This window comes from Zygotorulaspora mrakii, chromosome 1, assembly GCF_013402915.1.
Source record: "Zygotorulaspora mrakii chromosome 1, complete sequence".
NCBI lineage: Eukaryota > Fungi > Ascomycota > Saccharomycetes > Saccharomycetales > Saccharomycetaceae > Zygotorulaspora > Zygotorulaspora mrakii.
The window spans coordinates 312440-331400 of NC_050719.1; the positions used below are offsets into that span (position 1 = coordinate 312440).

General features: G+C 38.2%; 6 protein-coding genes and 1 non-coding gene across 7 annotated transcripts; 3 read left to right on the plus strand and 4 right to left on the minus strand.

Annotated features, from left to right (window-relative positions):
- Positions 1-264: 264 nt before the first annotated feature.
- RBK1 (putative ribokinase) lies at positions 265-1323 on the plus strand (the record flags this gene model as incomplete). The annotated part of the gene is made up of 1 exon (XM_037286050.1): positions 265-1323. The coding sequence occupies one exon, from the start codon at positions 265-267 to the stop codon at positions 1321-1323; it is 1059 nt and encodes a 352-aa protein (XP_037141945.1).
- Positions 1324-1450: 127 nt separating this feature from the next.
- On the minus strand, positions 1451-5095 carry UBP12 (putative ubiquitin-specific protease UBP12; the record flags this gene model as incomplete). The annotated part of the gene is made up of 1 exon (XM_037286051.1): positions 1451-5095. One exon carries the CDS (start codon positions 5093-5095, stop codon positions 1451-1453), a length of 3645 nt encoding a protein of 1214 aa, XP_037141946.1.
- Positions 5096-5461: 366 nt separating this feature from the next.
- HG535_0A01570 (uncharacterized protein) lies at positions 5462-8173 on the minus strand (the record flags this gene model as incomplete). The annotated part of the gene is made up of 1 exon (XM_037286052.1): positions 5462-8173. One exon carries the CDS (start codon positions 8171-8173, stop codon positions 5462-5464), a length of 2712 nt encoding a protein of 903 aa, XP_037141947.1.
- Positions 8174-9498: 1325 nt separating this feature from the next.
- HG535_0Atrna1T lies at positions 9499-9571 on the plus strand. Its single transcript has one exon. It is a non-coding gene; the product is annotated as a tRNA-Thr (tRNA).
- A 307-nt stretch (positions 9572-9878) lies between these two features.
- Positions 9879-12248, plus strand: ACO2 (aconitate hydratase ACO2; the record flags this gene model as incomplete). Its single annotated transcript, XM_037286053.1, has 1 exon — positions 9879-12248. The coding sequence occupies one exon, from the start codon at positions 9879-9881 to the stop codon at positions 12246-12248; it is 2370 nt and encodes a 789-aa protein (XP_037141948.1).
- A 135-nt stretch (positions 12249-12383) lies between these two features.
- On the minus strand, positions 12384-16475 carry BUD5 (Ras family guanine nucleotide exchange factor BUD5; the record flags this gene model as incomplete). The annotated part of the gene is made up of 1 exon (XM_037286054.1): positions 12384-16475. The coding sequence occupies one exon, from the start codon at positions 16473-16475 to the stop codon at positions 12384-12386; it is 4092 nt and encodes a 1363-aa protein (XP_037141949.1).
- A 567-nt stretch (positions 16476-17042) lies between these two features.
- On the minus strand, positions 17043-18959 carry ECM25 (Ecm25p; the record flags this gene model as incomplete). Its single annotated transcript, XM_037286055.1, has 1 exon — positions 17043-18959. One exon carries the CDS (start codon positions 18957-18959, stop codon positions 17043-17045), a length of 1917 nt encoding a protein of 638 aa, XP_037141950.1.
- Between the last annotated feature and the right edge of the window lie 2 nt (positions 18960-18961).

Genomic DNA, 18961 nt, shown 5'->3' on the forward strand with positions numbered 1-18961 from the left:
TTGGCTTTTCTCAGCCCTCAAGTAATGTTACTAGATCGTCGTTATTACTACTCTCTGTAGTTTTTTTCGTATGCTGACAGTTTTTCATATTTTTCGAACTTGATAATACAAAATGGCCCAAATAAGCGAAGTTCCGAAAAAGGTATCACCTATCCTTTTACGGTTGGTAATATAGATAATCAAATCGCATCCACAATAAGTTTGTCAAAGGATTCGATAAAGCAGCTCTCAAGGTAGCTAAGGTATCAACCAGAAAAGCTGATAATGGGCATCACAGTTTTTGGTTCATTGAACTATGATTTGGTGACATATACTGACCGTATGCCACTAGCTGGCGAGACAATCAGAGCTAATAGTTTTGAGACACATGCCGGAGGTAAAGGACTAAACCAAACTATAGCACTGGCAAGATTGAAGAACACGGTTGACGATTACGTTGTACGAATGATAGGCTGTGTTGGTCAGGATTCCTTTGGAGAGCAACTGCTCGATCTGTTGAAAGAAAGCAAGGTTGACGTTTCAGCGGTGAGACAAATCGAAAATGAGAGCACTGGCACTGCGACAATTTTGGTGGAGGAACAAACTGGCGGCCAGAACAGAATACTTTTAACCGAAGGCGCCAATGGAAGATCCACCTATACTCCAGCAGAACTGGATGTGATATTTAATAGCTCAAAAAAAGAGGACTCAAGGGGCAAAAGTGATTATGTGGTCTTGCAGCATGAAATTCCAGATCCAGGCTCAATAATATTATGGGTGAAGGAGAATTGTCCTGCACATGAGATTGTTTTCAATCCTTCTCCATTCCACCTCCTCGGTGCACATATTTGGGCATCCGTCGATATATTGGTCGTCAATGAACTGGAAGCACTTCAAATCTTAGAATCTTTATACACCCGAGAGGATTATGAGCGGTTTCATGGAGAAATAGAGATAGATTTTGTCCAAGGCTATACTAAAATTTGTCAAGAGTTTCAGAAAAACTTGGTTTACCAATCCAATTCAGCAACTGTCATGATAACTTTAGGTGTAAGAGGTGCCGTGTTCTCTTCGAATGCGGAAAAAACGGTAAAATACTTTCCAGCATCGCGAGGAATTAAAGTGGTTGACACAACAGGAGCCGGAGATACCTTTTTGGGAGCCTTGATCACTCAACTTTATCGTGGGAACTCTCTCTGGGAAGCAGTAAAAATTTCTACCATAGCAAGCTCATTGGCAATTCAAAAAAAAGGGGCAGCAGAGAGCATTCCATCCTACGCAGAACTGTGCAATTATCTGAAGCAAGCCCCTTGTCTTTCTATAGGTAAATTGAATACTGCGTAGATCTTTTACGCCAAGCTTTTATGGTCTTTAATATTTTATTATATTTACACTCTTAAAGAAATCAAATAATGTGCGATTTTGGTACACAATTATATCGTTAACGAAATGCATCTTCACTCTACTTCAGCTACATAAAATCAATATTCATGCTATCGCCATCATCTGATGATCCCAAAGAAGTTGGAGAAGTCCCTGTTGGTGATTCATTGTATTTTTTATTTATTAGCCTTAGTTTCCTTCGGCCCATGTTATTTTCATGTCCATCACAATATTCAGGTTGATTTATATGGCCAACTTCTAGACTTTCTATACTGTAAGCTGTTGATCTTGTTGATCCTAAGTTTTCATTGGAACTCCCGCTGTCTGTACTACTTTTCGGATTAATTTCGTCCGCATTTTGAATAAGTCCAAATCTTTTTCCATCCACGTCTGAAGTTTCAACATCAACATCACTATCTTCATTATCCTCATTATCTTCATTATCTTCATTATCTTTATTCACATTTGCGTCCACATCATCTCCATCATCTTCGCTATCAGTCTTGTTACTAAAATAAATCTCCCTTTGTCTTTCTTTCATTTCCGCAATCTTCAAATTGTATTCCTTGCGAGAATGAGCAATTATTTCCTGTAATCGTACACTTCCTAGACTTTCGTTATCAGTACTTCGACGGAGATAAAATAGCAAATATGCTGAACCGGCCACACTTCTTTCTGGCACTGTTTCTGAAACGCGAGAATCGTCAAAATAGTACCATTTCTCGTCAGCATCATTCTTAGCATAAGCTGTATAATGCCCTCCACCAAGACCCCCATAGTGGTTATCAACCGCAATAAGATCATATATCGATCCTCGCGGATCTTCTTTATTTACTAGATATTCGCTCATATCGAGATCAGTTATTGGAAACTGGACAACATCATCTATCTTGTCACTGAAGGATCTTTGATTTTCAAACCTTTTTAAATGAATTAGCAAAACATCGGGTGCATTCCATAATTGAATCTGTTTTGTCGCTTGCCTGTGCTTCTTACACTTAGGGCAGTACCATAAGTCGTTAAGACCCAAAACTTCTCTTTTAGAAAACAACTTCAAGCACTGATCCAATGTGATCATATTTTTCGTTTGTTTCTTAGATGAATTCTGTTGTCCATCCAAATTTTGGTTCACTATTTTACCAGGATTTTCCCAATTAATTGGTTGCGAGTCAGAAAAAACGTCTTCGAGATTTTTTTTTTGCCATTCGCATATAAGAACTGTGTTTTGATTCACTATAGGTGAGGTAAGAACATCTGAAACCTCCACACTTCTACTCTTTTCTGCATTAAAATCGTCTTGAAGATTCAAATTGTTTTCTAATTTAGCAATCCCTTCCGTCTGTCCATCTATAGTTTGCTTCTCTTTTGATTCATTTTTCTCATTACCATTTGAGTACTCATCCTTCTCTTCAGCAGTTTCCTCAAATTTCTTGACAAAAGATGGGTAATCGTATATTGCATCGATAATGGGACTTAAACAGTCCGTTATATCTTTGAGGTGGTTTAAATTCAAACGTGTAGGTGGCGTCCGAAGAGATGGATTGGATGCTTCCGTTTCCTCATTACTGCTTGGATATGTTTCCTTTCTGGGGTCAGATACTTCCAATAGTTGAATTCTGAAAAACTCATTTAGATCAATATCCTCCAGAAAGGAGAAGGAAATATTTTTTCTAAGTTTTTCGAGATTATTATTTTCAAAAGTCCGTTGAAGCAATGAAAGTGACTCCAGTAGAGTTTCCCTTTCGAGGGAAGATATTGGAAACTCTACAAAACCGCCACTCAAATTAGTATAAGCCTTTTCGAGCTTGAAACGTATAGCACTAGGATTTTCAATCTCTTCTGGAGTAAGAACAATGAAGAATGGTACTCCGAAATTTCTTGGAGTTTTGAAACCTTCCTCGATTATAGTGTTCAGCACAGGCACAATGATATCATTTTGTGAAGCATGCAATTCATAGAAGACGACATTATCAGACTCAGAAATAAGCTCTCTTAACGGTAGGAAATGTGAATTTGAATCTGGTAATTCATAATTCGTAAAGAATTGATGATTAAAAATTTCGCAGCCGTAAAGGTTTTTTGGGTCCATTTCAGCATGGACTCCAATGTAATGCTTGAGATCCTGATATGTCGCAGATATATCTAGCTGAACTTCTAATGAGCATGGAGGAGAGCTTTCTGGGAAAATTGTTACAGTAGCGTGCCAGACTGAGTCCACCGGCAACGGTAAAGTTAAATCGTTATAAGGATCAAATGTGATAGAAACGTTATTGCATTCCGGACAATGCAGAACTGACTCATAGAGACCCACAAATAGGTCGGTTATAACGGAATCATTTCGCATGAGGTGTCCTGTCCATGTATCATTCGCCAACTTTTTTAGTGCCGCAAAGTCGTGCACGTTATGATCAAACGATAGAGATGGTTTTTCAACATACGGTTTATTCACAATTCTATTGAGATCTTCGTGAATCCCATCCAACAGGAAAGCTATAAACTCTTGAGAATCTTGCTGCATATATCCGAAGAACATACTATTTAGATGCCCAATAGTGGTTTTAAAATTGTTAGGCGAATATACTGCTGTTGTATTGTTGTCCATATTGCTTCCGAATAGGTTTTGAACAAGAAGTGAGAATGCCTTAGCAATGTGACCATTATGTCCCAGAGGATTTTGGGTGTTAATTTCCTTCTCATACCCTGAATATAAAAAGAAATCCCTAAGCTGCGGTATATGAACTAAACATTGTAATGCAGAGTTCATGTAACATGTGTTTCCTAAGTTGGTTAAACCAGTTATTCCTTCCGATACATTAATATTGTTGTACATGTAATAGTTTGAAGCCCAATGATAATTTTGACCTGATTGTCTGACTTCAATAACGAAATCCCCAGCAAATATTTTCAATTCCTTCAATGTATGGCCCTTCAATTTGGATGATATACGAGTTCTTAAGGGTAGCTCCATAAATTTTAATGGATTTAATCTATATGATGATTGCAGTATGCTTTTATGGCCATTCTGTTCAAAATCTTTGACGTACCATAACTTAAACCTGGTATTATCAGGGTGAAGAGCTGATTCCTTAGCAAAAAATCCTTCAAGTAGTTTGTTTACAACCTGTTCCATGTTAGATAGCATGGACGTCGAAATGAATATGGGCCTGTTGTTGACATTATATCGCCTGTTTGACTCATTTACCGATAAATAATGTAATTTTAAAACGCATCTATTGTACTCCGTTATTAAAGAACCGTTTTCGTCATCATAGACTAATGAAGTAATGACAGGTTGAGAGCCAGGCGAAAGTCCATACCACTCTATTAATTTCTCAAATACACACTCTGGGAGAGACAGATATGGTTGAAGGTCATAGTCCACTAAGATAAAATTATTATAGTCTCGACATATTAAGGACGTATTTATTGGGCCTAGGGACTCCGCATTGGTCAATTCTGGATCAAAAAAATCCTTGTACCAGGATTCCGGAATGATGTATACCTTGTCACCCTCACATGCCCTTTCATTATTTGAGTTATTCAGTTGGGTGATTAATGTCCTCTGGTGTTGCAACGTAAGAATGTCGACATTGTAATCGCTCTTTTTATCATCGTCTTGTTGTAATTTGTGAACTTCGCTGTCTAGGGTATTTTGCTCCACTTTACCTACGACATCATTTAGTTCCACACTTATATCAGCGGAGTCTACAGTCAAGTGTTCTAAGGACTGCATGTCAAAAAAATGATCACCTTTGAGCCCTGGCTCCCTGCGTCACTACTTAGAAATGATTTTTATTCAAAGGCATCGAGTATAACGAAAGCTCTTGGCGGTTTACATTGACGCGCTCGCTCGCAAATTTTTCAACAAAGTTGTTTGTGCCATAGTGCTATTGAAGAACTGTTTAAAATGTTTCAGTAGACGTGAACGAACTGAAACTAGATTTGATACCAATATATATTTGCATCGAAATGCAGAAAATTGTATATATCATTTTCGGCTCATTTATAATCTAGATAGAATTTATGTATTAGCACTGGAAATCGAATAGAAGGCGCCAATAATAAAAATGTTGACAGAAATATCATCCAAGTGATCTGTTTAAGCAGAGGGTCCCTTAAGGACAGAAATCATGATACCATACCCAAGCGTTATAATACATAAGAATGCCAGGAAAGATGTCGGCACACCTCTCACAATAAAAGAACCAACACTCAGGTATCGTTCGCCTTTCTTATCCGTCATAGAAATTGCAGTAACGTTGGGAAATCCTGATGATGCTAATCCCATACCGCATGAGGCCAATAATGCACAACCAAAAATCAGTACAGGTGCGGCCTTTGGCGAATCTAGTCTATCACCAACTTCTTGAACCAATGGGATGATAATGATAGCTGAAACTGTGTGTGAAACAAAAGTACCAACAACCAACATCAATATACCGAAAATACAAAGAATTGCGAAGAGACCATCACTCTGGATTCTTCTTTGCAAAGCTCTCGCAATTGTATTCAATAATCCTGAGGTGGATACAGCGTTACCTAATGCGATACCACCCATGGCAAGGATAACGATTGACCATGGAAAGGAGTTTAAGTCTTTTGTTGATAGTAGACCTGTTCCGAAAAATAATACTATTGGCAATGCAGCAATAATACCGGAAGAGCCAAATGCTCCTTCAATTTCATTCTCTACACACCACAATAGAATAGTTCCCAAGGTCACAAAGATGACAAAGTATTGTTTAAGGGTGAACGATGTCCTAATCGGAACAAACTTTTCAACTTTCGTCTTATGAAATTTGAAACTAACGCACATCACACCCCATGCCATGAGCATCGCAAGTATACCAGATGGTAGCGCAATAGCAAAGAATTGACCCCATCCGACACCATAAGGCTTCAAATATTGCATAGAAATAACATTTTGTGGCGATGAAATTGGAGAAGCCATACCGCCGATATCAGCAGAAAATGCGACACCCATGACCAATGCTTTCCCAAATTGAGATGAAGCTTCCAATGGAAGCAACAAAGGGGAAAGTAGTGAATATGTCAGGACTGGAGCAGCAACATTTGATATCCACATTGACAGAAAGAAGACAACAGACATGGACATTAATAGGACGTTCCTTGGTTTGGTGCCTGCAGCTGCTAACAACCACGAAGCAAGAACTTTTGCAATGTCATACTGTGCCAAAGCTTCACCTAAGGTAAATCCTGCAAGAAGAATCATGATAGTTGATGACCACATTTGGGAAAGAACAACTCTTGATGCTGCTGCTGCTCCGATCACATTTCCGTCTGAATCCTTCAAAACTCTGAATAAGACTACTAATAGAGGTACCAGAAAAGCTGTTGTATGTAGCGGAATAGCTTCACTAGCCCACAAAAATGCAACACATTCGACTAAAGCCATGCAGCGATGCTGAGCTTCATCATTAAATGTTTTTATTCCCAAAAGGACACCTGTAAGAGTGATGATGAATGCAATCTTGAAGGCTTTCCACGTGAAAAATAGCTTTGGAATTGACAATTTTGTAATACTAAAGTTTTTAATGCGTATCGGTTTCGGAAGATGGTAACTATACAATTCCAGTCTCAGTTTGTCAGCATTATTATCAGAGGTTTCGTTACCCAAATCCCCATTGATATTGTGCGATAATAAACCAAGCATATCTTTCCAGGTGTTACTTCTTTCCCAGACGATATGGTCGTGCAGGAACGATTTCAACTCTTGTTTGCAACCCTCAATGTTTGAAGGTTGCCCCTTGATCAGAGCATAGAATTCGTTCAATTGAGTCAGTTTATCATTCAATCTACTCAAAGTTTCATCTTCGAAAACATAAGTGTCTCTAAAAAAAACACCGGAGAGAATCAATTCTTCTCTTGTGTTCATGTGCAAGACCTTATCAAATTTTTTGGTAATCTTTGAAAAACCGATCCTGTTCAATTCAATAAATGATTTCAGTTGGCATAGATCAATATATAGATTGGCAATCGATTGTTTTAATAATGAGATTTTTTGTGATTTTATATTGAATTGTGAATAATTTAGCAGAGCTGTGTTATCGTGGGTTTCAAAATCTTCTTCTTCTTCGTCCTCAAGATCCTCCTCTGAATAGTAATCAGAGCGAGGCCCAAAAGAAGGAGCATTCGATACATGATCGTTACCTCCATCAACAGATTGTGGTTCGCTTGGGCGACGATTGATAATAGAAGTCGAATTTAGGGGTTCGCTACTTGCATGGCATATTCCTTCCTTCTCTAAATCTTTCACTAAAGTCTCAAATTTTTCGAAAAATTTGGATTCCATTCTCTTATAGAAATCATCAACCTTCAATTTCTCTTCATTTAAACTTGTAACAAATGCATCGTATGAGCTGAATAAGGTTTTGCCCTCGCTTGATAAAGATGACCGTCTTGATTCAAAGAATTTTCCCTTCACTTTCTTAAGTGAAAAATTTTTACCATTGCTGTTTGAAGCAATCTTTGGAGACGCTAATTCTTCTAATTCAATAGTTTCTTCCTGAAACCCTTCATCTTCACCTCCCTTTTGATTGGCATCTCGTCCACTTTCGTTTTTGCTAAATAGTTTATTCTTTAAGCGTTTTGCCAAATGTTTTGGGGAAGATGCACCTGCAGTGGATGATTCCAGGGTTGGCTGGATATTCGTATTCTCTTCTGTTTCACCATTGAACGTGAGTTCATCAGTTTGCAGAGTATAAATTAGGTTTTTCAAGGCACTGTAGTCCATATAATGACTCTGCCATTCTGGCACTGCATTATACTTTAAAAAATGAGAGAAACGCATCTCAACCTGATCTCCTTCAGTGTATTTCTATGATGTACCAATGGTAAAAAACCAAAATGTATTTCTCCTTCCTAAAGGTATCCCCGGTTTTAAATAACAGAAAACAATATAAGCTTCTAGTTACACCGTTGGTGACTATACTGGATTGTTGATCAAAGCTTTCTCTATCAGATGCTAGTTTTATAAATTTAAAATTCTTTCATCTGGTTCTTTTTTTTTACTTACTCTGAGATTTCGCTAATCTGCCCAGAAAAAGAAACTTACAAAATGCATACTCAAAAGCATAGAAATAGGTGTGATTATATCCGACATAGTGTACAGACCTGCCACATAAGTACTGAATAGAAATAAGGTTTCCTCTTGCTTTGCATGTAGGGTCCTAATTTCTGCTGTGTTGCTGAAATGCACAAGTTTTTAAGTATATATAAAGGACAGATTGACAGGGCATTTCACCCAATGGCGGCGCAGTAAAAGAAAGAAAGTAACATATGACCACACAGAATTTCTTCGAATTCGAAAAGTTATCGTGGCTACAAGTCTAAGTCACAATTTTGTGATCAATAGCTAATCAAATGATAATCAACAATTCCGTGACAGACCAGCTGCCTCCATCGGCTTTCAGTGGTATACTTCACTGAACTGCTTTCGTTCGCTTCACAGTTTCAGACTACTGGGTCATTATTTATAGAGTAACCCTGATATATTGCGACGAACAAAACCATTAAACATCGAGATTGCAGGCTACAACTTCTTGCGCCAAGATCGTGACTCCGAGTTTACGTAGTAGCTGTGTCGATGAACTTCCCCCCCTCCATGTACCAAAATATAAAGGTGGAACGATACACAGAGTCTTCTTTATATACTTGAAAAATGCACGACATCGACCACAACAGCATGCATTATCGCGAGTGAAATTTTCCCCCTTTCGTTGAGCAGTATACGACAGTACATGCAGCTGCAGCATATGCGTTAACTGCACGCTGTACCTTCTTCAGCTACTTCACGCATGACATTTGACTGAGGACATCTCGCTGAATATTGGTGAATAATCTTTTTTGCTATATTCCTGCTCTAACAAACCTAGTATGCTCACTCTTGTAGCGATGACCACTGCCCTAGCTTAGCCAAACAGCTCTATCTCCATAACATAACATATTATTGAGTGTATTTTTTATTTGAACAGATCATGACTCAAATCCCTTCTTCTACCTTCCTTGTAAACTAGTTCTGGCGATCACCATAAAGCAGGAAGTAAGCATGACTTTTCGAAGAGCAGCTATCCTACCTGATTTTAAAACCATTTTTAATTCAGCATTAAATTACGTGCTTCTATGGCCAAGTTGGTAAGGCGCCACACTAGTAATGTGGAGATCATCAGTTCGACTCTGGTTGGAAGCATTTTTTTTTAAAAACTAATGAGATGAAAAAAGTTTTCCGCCGGGATTTCCAGGATTTTCATTTTTCTTTTTGACAAAATCTTGAAGACATCGATTGACAACAGCTCGAGTGAAAAATTCTATGATGATGACTATATTGTATTTCCGTGATAGTTTGTTACTTGATTTATTTCACATTTAGTTACCGAAACCTATTTAAATACATTATTAGTTGTGTAGAAAGCTTACAGTGGCTGTTCTCATTGAAAATTTTATCAGCTGCTACTGCGTTTTTACCTTATCAGTGACAATTGAAAACCTGAACTCCGATGATCTCTGCTAGTAGAAGGGTAAATATCAAAAGAGCGTTGGCTACACATGCCAGATTCCCTTCAGTGCCAGCAGAATGGCAATCTAGGGCTCCCCCATACGCTAAGATGTTGAAGAATTTATCAAAAGTGAAAGAGATCACTAACCAATCACCTTTGACCTTGGCTGAGAAGATTCTATATTCGCATTTGTGTGATCCTGAGGACTCAATCACCTCGTCTAACTTGGAAGATATCCGCGGCAAGCAGTATTTAAAACTGAATCCGGATCGTGTTGCCATGCAAGATGCATCCGCTCAAATGGCGCTTCTACAATTTATGACTACCGGTCTATCTAAAACATTTGTTCCAGCTTCAATCCACTGTGACCATTTGATCGTTGGTAAAGAAGGTGAAGAGAAGGATTTAAAGTCGTCAATTGCCACCAATAAAGAGGTCTTTGATTTCCTGCAAAGTTGTGGTAGAAAGTATGGTATTCAATTTTGGGGACCAGGATCAGGAATTATCCATCAAATCGTGCTTGAAAATTTCTCAGCACCAGGTTTAATGATGCTTGGTACAGATTCTCATACCCCAAATGCGGGTGGTCTAGGGGCTATTGCCATTGGTGTTGGTGGTGCTGATGCGGTTGATGCTTTAACTGGTACACCATGGGAACTTAAAGCTCCAAAAATCCTTGGTGTCAAATTAACTGGTCAATTGAATGGTTGGACCTCTTCAAAAGATGTTATCACTAAGATTGCAGGACTTTTAACAGTTAGAGGTGGTACAGGATATATCGTCGAATATTTTGGCGAAGGTGTCTCAACTTTATCATGCACAGGTATGGCAACAATATGTAATATGGGTGCTGAAATCGGTGCTACTACTTCCACCTTCCCTTATCAAGAGGCTCATAGATTGTATTTGCAAGCAACCGGTAGAGGTATCCTAGCAGAGCAAGCCGATGTTGCGTTAAAGCAATATGGACTTTTGAAAGCTGACGAAAACGCACAGTATGATAAAGTGATTGAAATTAATCTTTCAGAACTTGAACCACATGTCAATGGGCCATTCACACCAGATTTATCAACACCAATATCCAATTTCGGTGAAAAGAGCTTGAAAGAAAAATGGCCACAAAAAATTTCAGCAGGTTTAATCGGTTCGTGTACAAATTCTTCTTACCAAGATATGACTCGTGCAGCTGAATTGGTTGAACAAGCGGCAAAAGCTGGATTAAAACCACGTATTCCATTTTTTGTTACACCCGGTTCTGAACAAATTAGAGCCACGTTAGAAAGAGATGGGTTGATCAAAACTTTCACTGATAATGGAGCTATAGTCTTGGCGAATGCGTGTGGTCCATGTATTGGTCAATGGAATAGAGTCGATGTCTCGAAGACTTCGAATGAAACTAACTCAATTTTCACCTCTTTCAATAGAAATTTTAGAGCAAGAAACGATGGTAACAGAAATACAATGAATTTTTTAACATCCCCAGAAATGGTCACAGCCATGATTTACTCTAGTGATGCTCAATTCGATCCGACCAAGGACAGCATAAAATTGGAAAATGGCGAAGAATTCAAGTTCACTCCACCAAAGGGATTGGATTTACCAGCAAAAGGGTTCGAGCATGGAAGGAATAAGTTCTATCCTGAAATCGATCCTAAACCGCAAAGTAACGTGGAAGTTAAAGTTTCCCCAGAATCGGACCGTTTACAACTTTTAGAACCCTTTAAAGCTTGGGATGGTAAGGAGATTAAAACAAGTGTTTTGATGAAAGTTGAAGGAAAATGTACCACAGATCATATATCTGCTGCTGGTGTATGGTTAAAATATAAAGGGCACTTAGAAAACATTTCTTACAATACGCTAATTGGTGCACAAAATAAGGAAACTGGTGAGGTAAATAAAGCGTATGATTTAGATAGCACTGCTTATGATATCCCTGAATTAATGATTAAATGGAAGAATGAAGGTAGACCCTGGGTGGTAGTTGCTGAGCATAACTATGGAGAAGGTTCGGCAAGAGAACATGCCGCATTGTCGCCAAGGTTTTTAGGTGGACAAATGATTTTAGTTAAGTCATTTGCTAGAATTCATGAAACTAACTTAAAGAAGCAAGGAGTTTTGCCAGTTACTTTCGAAAATGAAGCCGATTACGATAAAATATCATCAGGAGATATACTTGAGACTGTTAACTTGGTTGATATGGTCGCGAAAAATGGTAATAATGGTGGAACTTTGGATGTTAAGGTTACGAAAAAAAATGGAGACAATTTCATAATTAAGGTTAAACATACAATGTCTAAAGACCAAATCGACTTTTTCAAGGCAGGCTCAGCAATCAATCACATTGGGAACTTACGTAGAGCCCAACAATAGTTCACATGATGAATGTAGACTTTATTTATACTACTTACTATTTAGTAACGATTTTTAAACAATAATAACTCTATAATGACAACAATCTATAATTATAATACTCTAATGGCAGCTTGGAAAAGGACGATAGAGATATTATTTACGAGGCGCAGACAGAATGCTCAATTGATATGCACGATCTTTGCTAGCAATGTATAGGGTGTTAACTCTCCATAATTCATAGAAGATGAACTCCTGCAACAAAGAGATTGGTTTGATATGTTGCGTATCGACATCAATTTGGGCGCTTATGTTAAAGAAAGATTGAGCATTTTCATCCCGTTCTTCATAGGTGTTGTAATTTACTTGGAAGTAGCGAACCATGTTGATTGTTTTGGTTATTTTTAGGAATTTGTCGATGTTTACCATTTTGTTGGGGCGGAATGACTCAGGACTTTTGTACGTATTATTTCCTTCATAAATGAAAGTCAAGTCTTGCAAAAACAAATTGAAAAATGGGACTACCGGTATGGGAGACTTTTCAGATTGAAGTTCACCAAATGGTGATTCATCCACATATTTTTTCAACTTTTTCCTATAGACTTTGAAGTTGTTATTTGGATGGACTATTTTAGACAAATAATCGTAAAGCTCGTATTCTTTACTATCTAATCCATTCCAAACCCCTGTCAGTCTAGTGATTGCGTGATTTTGCAAAGCAATCATTATTGATGTGAGAGAATTATAGTTTCTAAAGTACGTCGTTGCCAGGGCGATTTTGAGCCACGATTTCAACCTTGCAATACGCTTCTTCAGTGTCATTTGAGGATATAAAATACTCTCTAATACATAGTCACACAATTCGTTTGTGAAATTGACTATGGATCTGACATTGGGTGCCAGACCGAGGGAACTTTTCTTTCCCAAAAAATTCTCGTCTAAAAGCTCACTAGGTTTTATGCCCAGAAAGAGGTGTGATTCGATAAGAGTCAATTGTTTAGCAAGCTCAAGAGGATTTAAATCAGCCAAATTAATATCATTGTGAATAATATTTTGAGGAGCTTTTGCACCTGACATGATCATTTCATTCCACTCAAAGATGAGCCTCAGTGTATCTTCTTTCGGGGAAAAAGTGCTGCTGTTCGTCAAAGGGATAGAACAATTTAGCATAGATCTATATGAGAGGACCAATTTTTCCATATCTTGAAGATTGCGTTTGCTTAAAAGAGATGATGTCCCCAAATTTAGAACAGGAAGTGGGAGGGATAGTGAATTGGTATTCTGACTTGGCAGCTTAGTCAGCTCGTACTCCTCGATTACCTTTTCATCCAGTGAAAAGACAGATAATCTGCTATCCGTACTACTGTTCGAAACATCTGAATAAATCGAACTAGTTTTCAGTTTATTAATAGTTCTGGGAGACAATTGATCCCTAATCATCGGCACTGTGTCCTGGGTTTTTTTGAATGCCACATTCACTGCTGATAACCTTGCTGCTGTTTCAAGAAGGCATTTACCTTGAAAAGGCAGATAAAACGAAACCCCTTCATTGAAAAAATTAATCAAAGTTGGAAGATGTTTTTGACCAGAATTATAATCCCAGTAAGATTCCATCCAAGTCTGAAAAACTTTACAAACCAGCTTCCTCCTGTTTTTCAGCCTCGAAGATCTCGAAGAATATAGGCCAAACTTATTTCCAATATCATTGGCCAACGATTTATCCGTCAAATCAAATCTTGCTATTAATGAATCAATCAGATCTGCTTCAGTACCAAAAGAGTGAAAATTTAGAAGTATAGCATCTGCAAATGTGTCATCCGGCTTATCAACCTCATCAGTTAATTTGAACACCAAAGCTCTAAAAGAGGCTGCAATTAAGCTTCCGTCACTACTGAAAACCATTTCGTTCCCTAACAATTCTTTATTATTGATTATGTTGTGTTCAGGTTCAATTGATCTATTTTTTTCGTCTATTGTAAATGGATCAAAGGTAGAATCTCTTCCAAAAGGTGTTTGATCGAGCATTACACCTTTAAGAAGTTGAGTTCCCTCGTAGGTGAATCCGAGTTCACCTTCATTCCCGGCTCGTATCGTTGAGAACCTCGCCAGTTTATTATGATGTGGCTGGTGTCCTACAGTGTTAAGCAATTCAGATATGAGCTTTTTATCTAAGTTTCTTGTCATGCCTTTTGAACATAGCTGGGTAAATTTCTCTGGAGTTATCTGTATTTGCTTTAAATCCAAATACTTTCTGTCAGTTCCTAAAGGAATATCGCCGATCAATCGAAGATAACTGTTACAGCCATTTATGGAGTTTGCAATCAGAGTTACCATATTTGCAACAATATCTGTTAGTCTCTGACCTTGATCAGTGTAATGGTACCCCTCATCTTTGATTAAATGTTTACTAGTTTCTATTTGGTAATCTTCTTGCAGTGTTTGTGTTACTAAAACTTTCACGCATGACACTAACTCTGACACTAATGATAGTAGTGGATCCAGATTTTTGTGAAGTGTGTTTTCGTATGCATACTGGAATTTCTCCTGAATAATTGCAGAACAGGATTTGCTGATATATAGTAAATCTCGCAGGAGTACTATCACTTGATGAACAATGGTCTCCAAAACCTCACACCCGCTAGGATTGTGCTCAATCATATCTAATCTTCCCAAGATCAGACCAGAATAGCAAAACAACAAGTCATATATCTCGTGTAGCCGATTCATTGCAGTTGGAGGCTCTTCAAGATATATCAAATTTTGAGAAGGTCCCTTTTCCACAGCCGCTAAATTAGTCTTTTCTTCTACGGGGCTGTGATTCTTGCCTTTTCTATTCTCTTCGTCAAAAGACGCTTTTTCTGTGGACCATGTATCAAAGAAAATGAAGGCTTGATTCAGTACTGCAAAAAGTAGCTTTATTAGCGTCTCAATGTGCTCTTCTTTAACACTATGTTTATAATAGTCCGCTTTTATCATCAAATTATACCAATTGGCCAGCAGCGTTTTTCTAGCCTTGCGTATATTGGGTTTACTTTGCACCAAGTCGTTCGACCGGGATACACATTCCGTCATTTCTAGTATTACTTTCACGCCATCTCTTACGCCATTAATATAATCTATATTGAAAGTCTTTCCGCTGTTATCAGGTAGCATGGTGTCATGTGGGTGTAAGAGAAATTTTGCACTTGCAGAGAGCAGTTTCCGTAGAGGTAGTCTTGTTTCAGTCTTTTCTTGGAGATCATAAGTTTTCGTTTGCTCGTTGATTGATTTCACTGTGTCTGAAAAGTAATTGAACGGTACCCAACCCCTTTTAACATTTTTTAATAAAGTGACTTCCCCCCATCCTGATTCATCGACAGTGTGCACAAACGCAATATCATTTTTTTCAAAAGACAAGCATATTGATATGTCATCCGCATTATCCAATGAGTTAGCGCTAAAAGAGTGCACAGCAATGATAAACAAGCATGCATAATTTTCATCGTCCAAGTTCATCTCTGAACTTTTTTTTACAGTATTAGTTCGTTTCAAACTGGTCGAACTTTTGATGAATGATGGATCGTTATATGATACATTATAAAGTTCGCGGTTGTGCAAGTTATCGTTATTCCATTTATCAGTTTCAGTCGCATCCTGAGTTTTTTGACCGTTTAAGATCATTGATGTTCGAATTGCTTTGGCTGGTGAGGACTTCCTCTCTGACGCAATCATTTCCCTGGAGGTTGCAATTGGATTTATCTGAATTCTGCTGATCCTCGTTGCAATTCCCAAACCAGATTCTGGCTCTGTTTCTGTTTCTCTTGCCGTACTTTCTGAGAAGTCAATGCCTGCATCAGCAGTGTCAATTGTTCCAAAAGTCGTATTAAATTCATCCGCTTTGGGTGTGATTAGTTCTTCTGTTTGTATCGCTTCGACATTTAAAGTTGGTGTTAAATCTTGGCCCGAATCTTCATCTGTCCATGTGGCTACTGGTTTTGCATTCATCAAATCATCATGTGGAAATAAAGCAGTTGCGTCAACAGACTGTGCGGTGATGAATGAGTCGTCGCTCAAACTCCGTGATGCCCCTAGATGACCTCCTACGTTCTTAATCATTTGCCTCTGATCAGTTTCCTCGAATTCAAACTCTGTATCAATGTATTGTCTATCTACCAATTCGCTGGACATCTCCAAAGGCTTGGTAGGGGAAATAAAATTATCTTCATAATGTACAGGGAGGTGTGGTGTTGCATTGGGGTGCTTATCCATAGTTTCCTATGAGCCTTCCGTTAACTATAAATTGGTATTATCTAGCTTTTGCAAAATTCAAACCTTTTTTTGTTTATTAAAGAGCATTGAAATCTACTTTCTACATCATATGTTTTAAAGCGTTCTTTCGCGTAGCAGATTTCGATGTTTATTCAAACGTACCCGCGAATCTAAACTGCAAGGACCTCTCAAGTAAAAAAAAAGAAGTGTCAGTATGAACTATGCAAAAGACAGGCAGACCTACGTTGGTTTCTCATTACCTACAGTTTTCCATGCAATCGATAATTACTACCTTTGTATTTCTATTACACTACTACTTCGTAATTGAAAGTTCTGAAGTAACTGAAAACACGCGACTATAAATGATGACAGCATTCTTGAAGCTGACGCTCTTCATAAATCCCATGGAGGTTTGCAACATAAGATGCTTAGTCCTGGCAGTAGCAATAATAAATGTGCGCCGGTCTCCAAGAGACATGATTCCTTGTTTACTATAAATGTAAAAAACTTAAATAACTATTCATATCGTGAGGGGAAATGCTACCACATATTTCCCCTTTAAAACGCTCAAGATAATCTTGAGCTTCGTTGGATTTCATTCATTACCTGAAAGCCTTGTAACCGTTCTTCGTATAAGGCAGCAAGCTTGCTTACTTTATTTCCGACCTTGATATCTGAGTATCCTTCAGCAGAAAATTTGATGTCCTTGCCCACGTTTGAATTCAATTTCTTTTTTTTTGTTAAATCCTTATCAAATTGAAGAAACTTATCATCAATTTTCAACTCTGTTATATTTATGTCATGTTGGGTTGATTGTTGAGTCAGATCCCTGGAAATATCAAGGGCTGGAGTATCTGATTCCTCGGTGACCATTTGGCTTATTGATTCAGGGATATTTGCTGTCCCTGAGGTAGCGGATGCTATTACCGGCGATACTAGCGAGGAGGAGGATGAGGAGGAGGAGGAGGATATTCTTGAAGAGCTGCTGTTAGGTGTTTCTGATACAGTAGCCGTTGAGTCGCTATTTACACGTGAAGAAGAATATATATCTTCTCCTGGTTTAAGTGAGGTGCTATTGGTATTTTCTACTGAAAGCGTTGATGTAGAGCTAGTGCTACGCCTTGTTTTTTGTTGGCAGGCAAATGGTGAAGTCGGTCTAGACGGCCGAACAGTTTCAAGGTTTCCATATTTTGTAGGACTGCTTTTTCTTGCACAGGGCACTGGGGGTGGAATCATTGTTGTGCTGGGCAAAACGCTGCTAACTGGTTGAGATGACAGTGGCTGTCGCGGAGGTAATTTCCCTGTTGTTTTGTTCCTCAAAGGAGAAACTATTTGAGTCCTGCCGGTTCTAGCTCTTTCGATGCGTTCCATGATGTCATTAAAATGTTCCAGTAAATTTCCTATGAATCTAGTTCCAACTGCCAATCTGTCGCTAGTTGTCATCGAGACTTTTTCTTGACAAATGGTGGGTGTTAAAGCCTTACTTAGCGTTCTCATAGTATGGTTTGTTACGTTTGCAGCTTGTAAAAGGGACTTAAATAAGGGGAAAATGGTTTCAAATAAATCGAAGTAGTGATTCGACTTAATAATGTTACAAAAAGTCATGTAAGTGTAATCGTAGTCGTCACTAATAGGTAATGGAATAAGGTCTATTGGTATCAAAGGGTGCGTCTTTGTTTTCAAAAAATGAAGAAACACGGTTGCCAAAGAATATATGTCCCATTGTGATAAGTCAATGTAATTATTTCTCTCTATGATATCCAGCAAAATGTTTACTTTTTTGTATGAGCCTGGCTTTTGAAACACCAATTGATGTGAAGGTGCTTCATGGACCAATCGTTTAAATATCTTATCAAATATTAACTGCCGATATTGCCTTACACCGCCAGACGACAGTCTAGTGAAATATGCTTCGGGCAGAGTAATATAATCATTGAATTGGTAGTCATGTAAATAAACATTCAGAGATATTCTCAATGTTGTGATATCAATCAATGTAGCCAACTCTGTGAGATTTTCAACATGAACCATCGACTGATTATGTGAAAATAAATGCGGTTCCGCATTCTCCGAACTTGCCTGTGGGTCCTGTAGTGGATTGATGCTCAGCAATTTTATATTCATCGCGTTTGAAAGTACTTGATAAACCGTTCTTATAAAGAATGATTCGTGCACAATGTAAGTCTTTTGAAGGAACCCCCGTAGTTCCTTTGGCAATTTCGCAAACATTTTTATTCCGTAAATCCAACTGATTTTTTTCTTTGAGAACCCAGAAGAGAAGACGACAAGCGAGAATGGCCCCCGGGGAAGTTTCCCTATCAATTTATCCATCAGCTCATCTATCAGTAGATCGTATACCTGTTTATCACCCACTTCTTCCGGCGATGGCAGGTATGTTGAATCGAAAACGTAAATTATATGACCCGATATAGGATCTACGGAGTAGGATTTGAAGAAGATACTGCTAACATTTACGTAAAGCATTT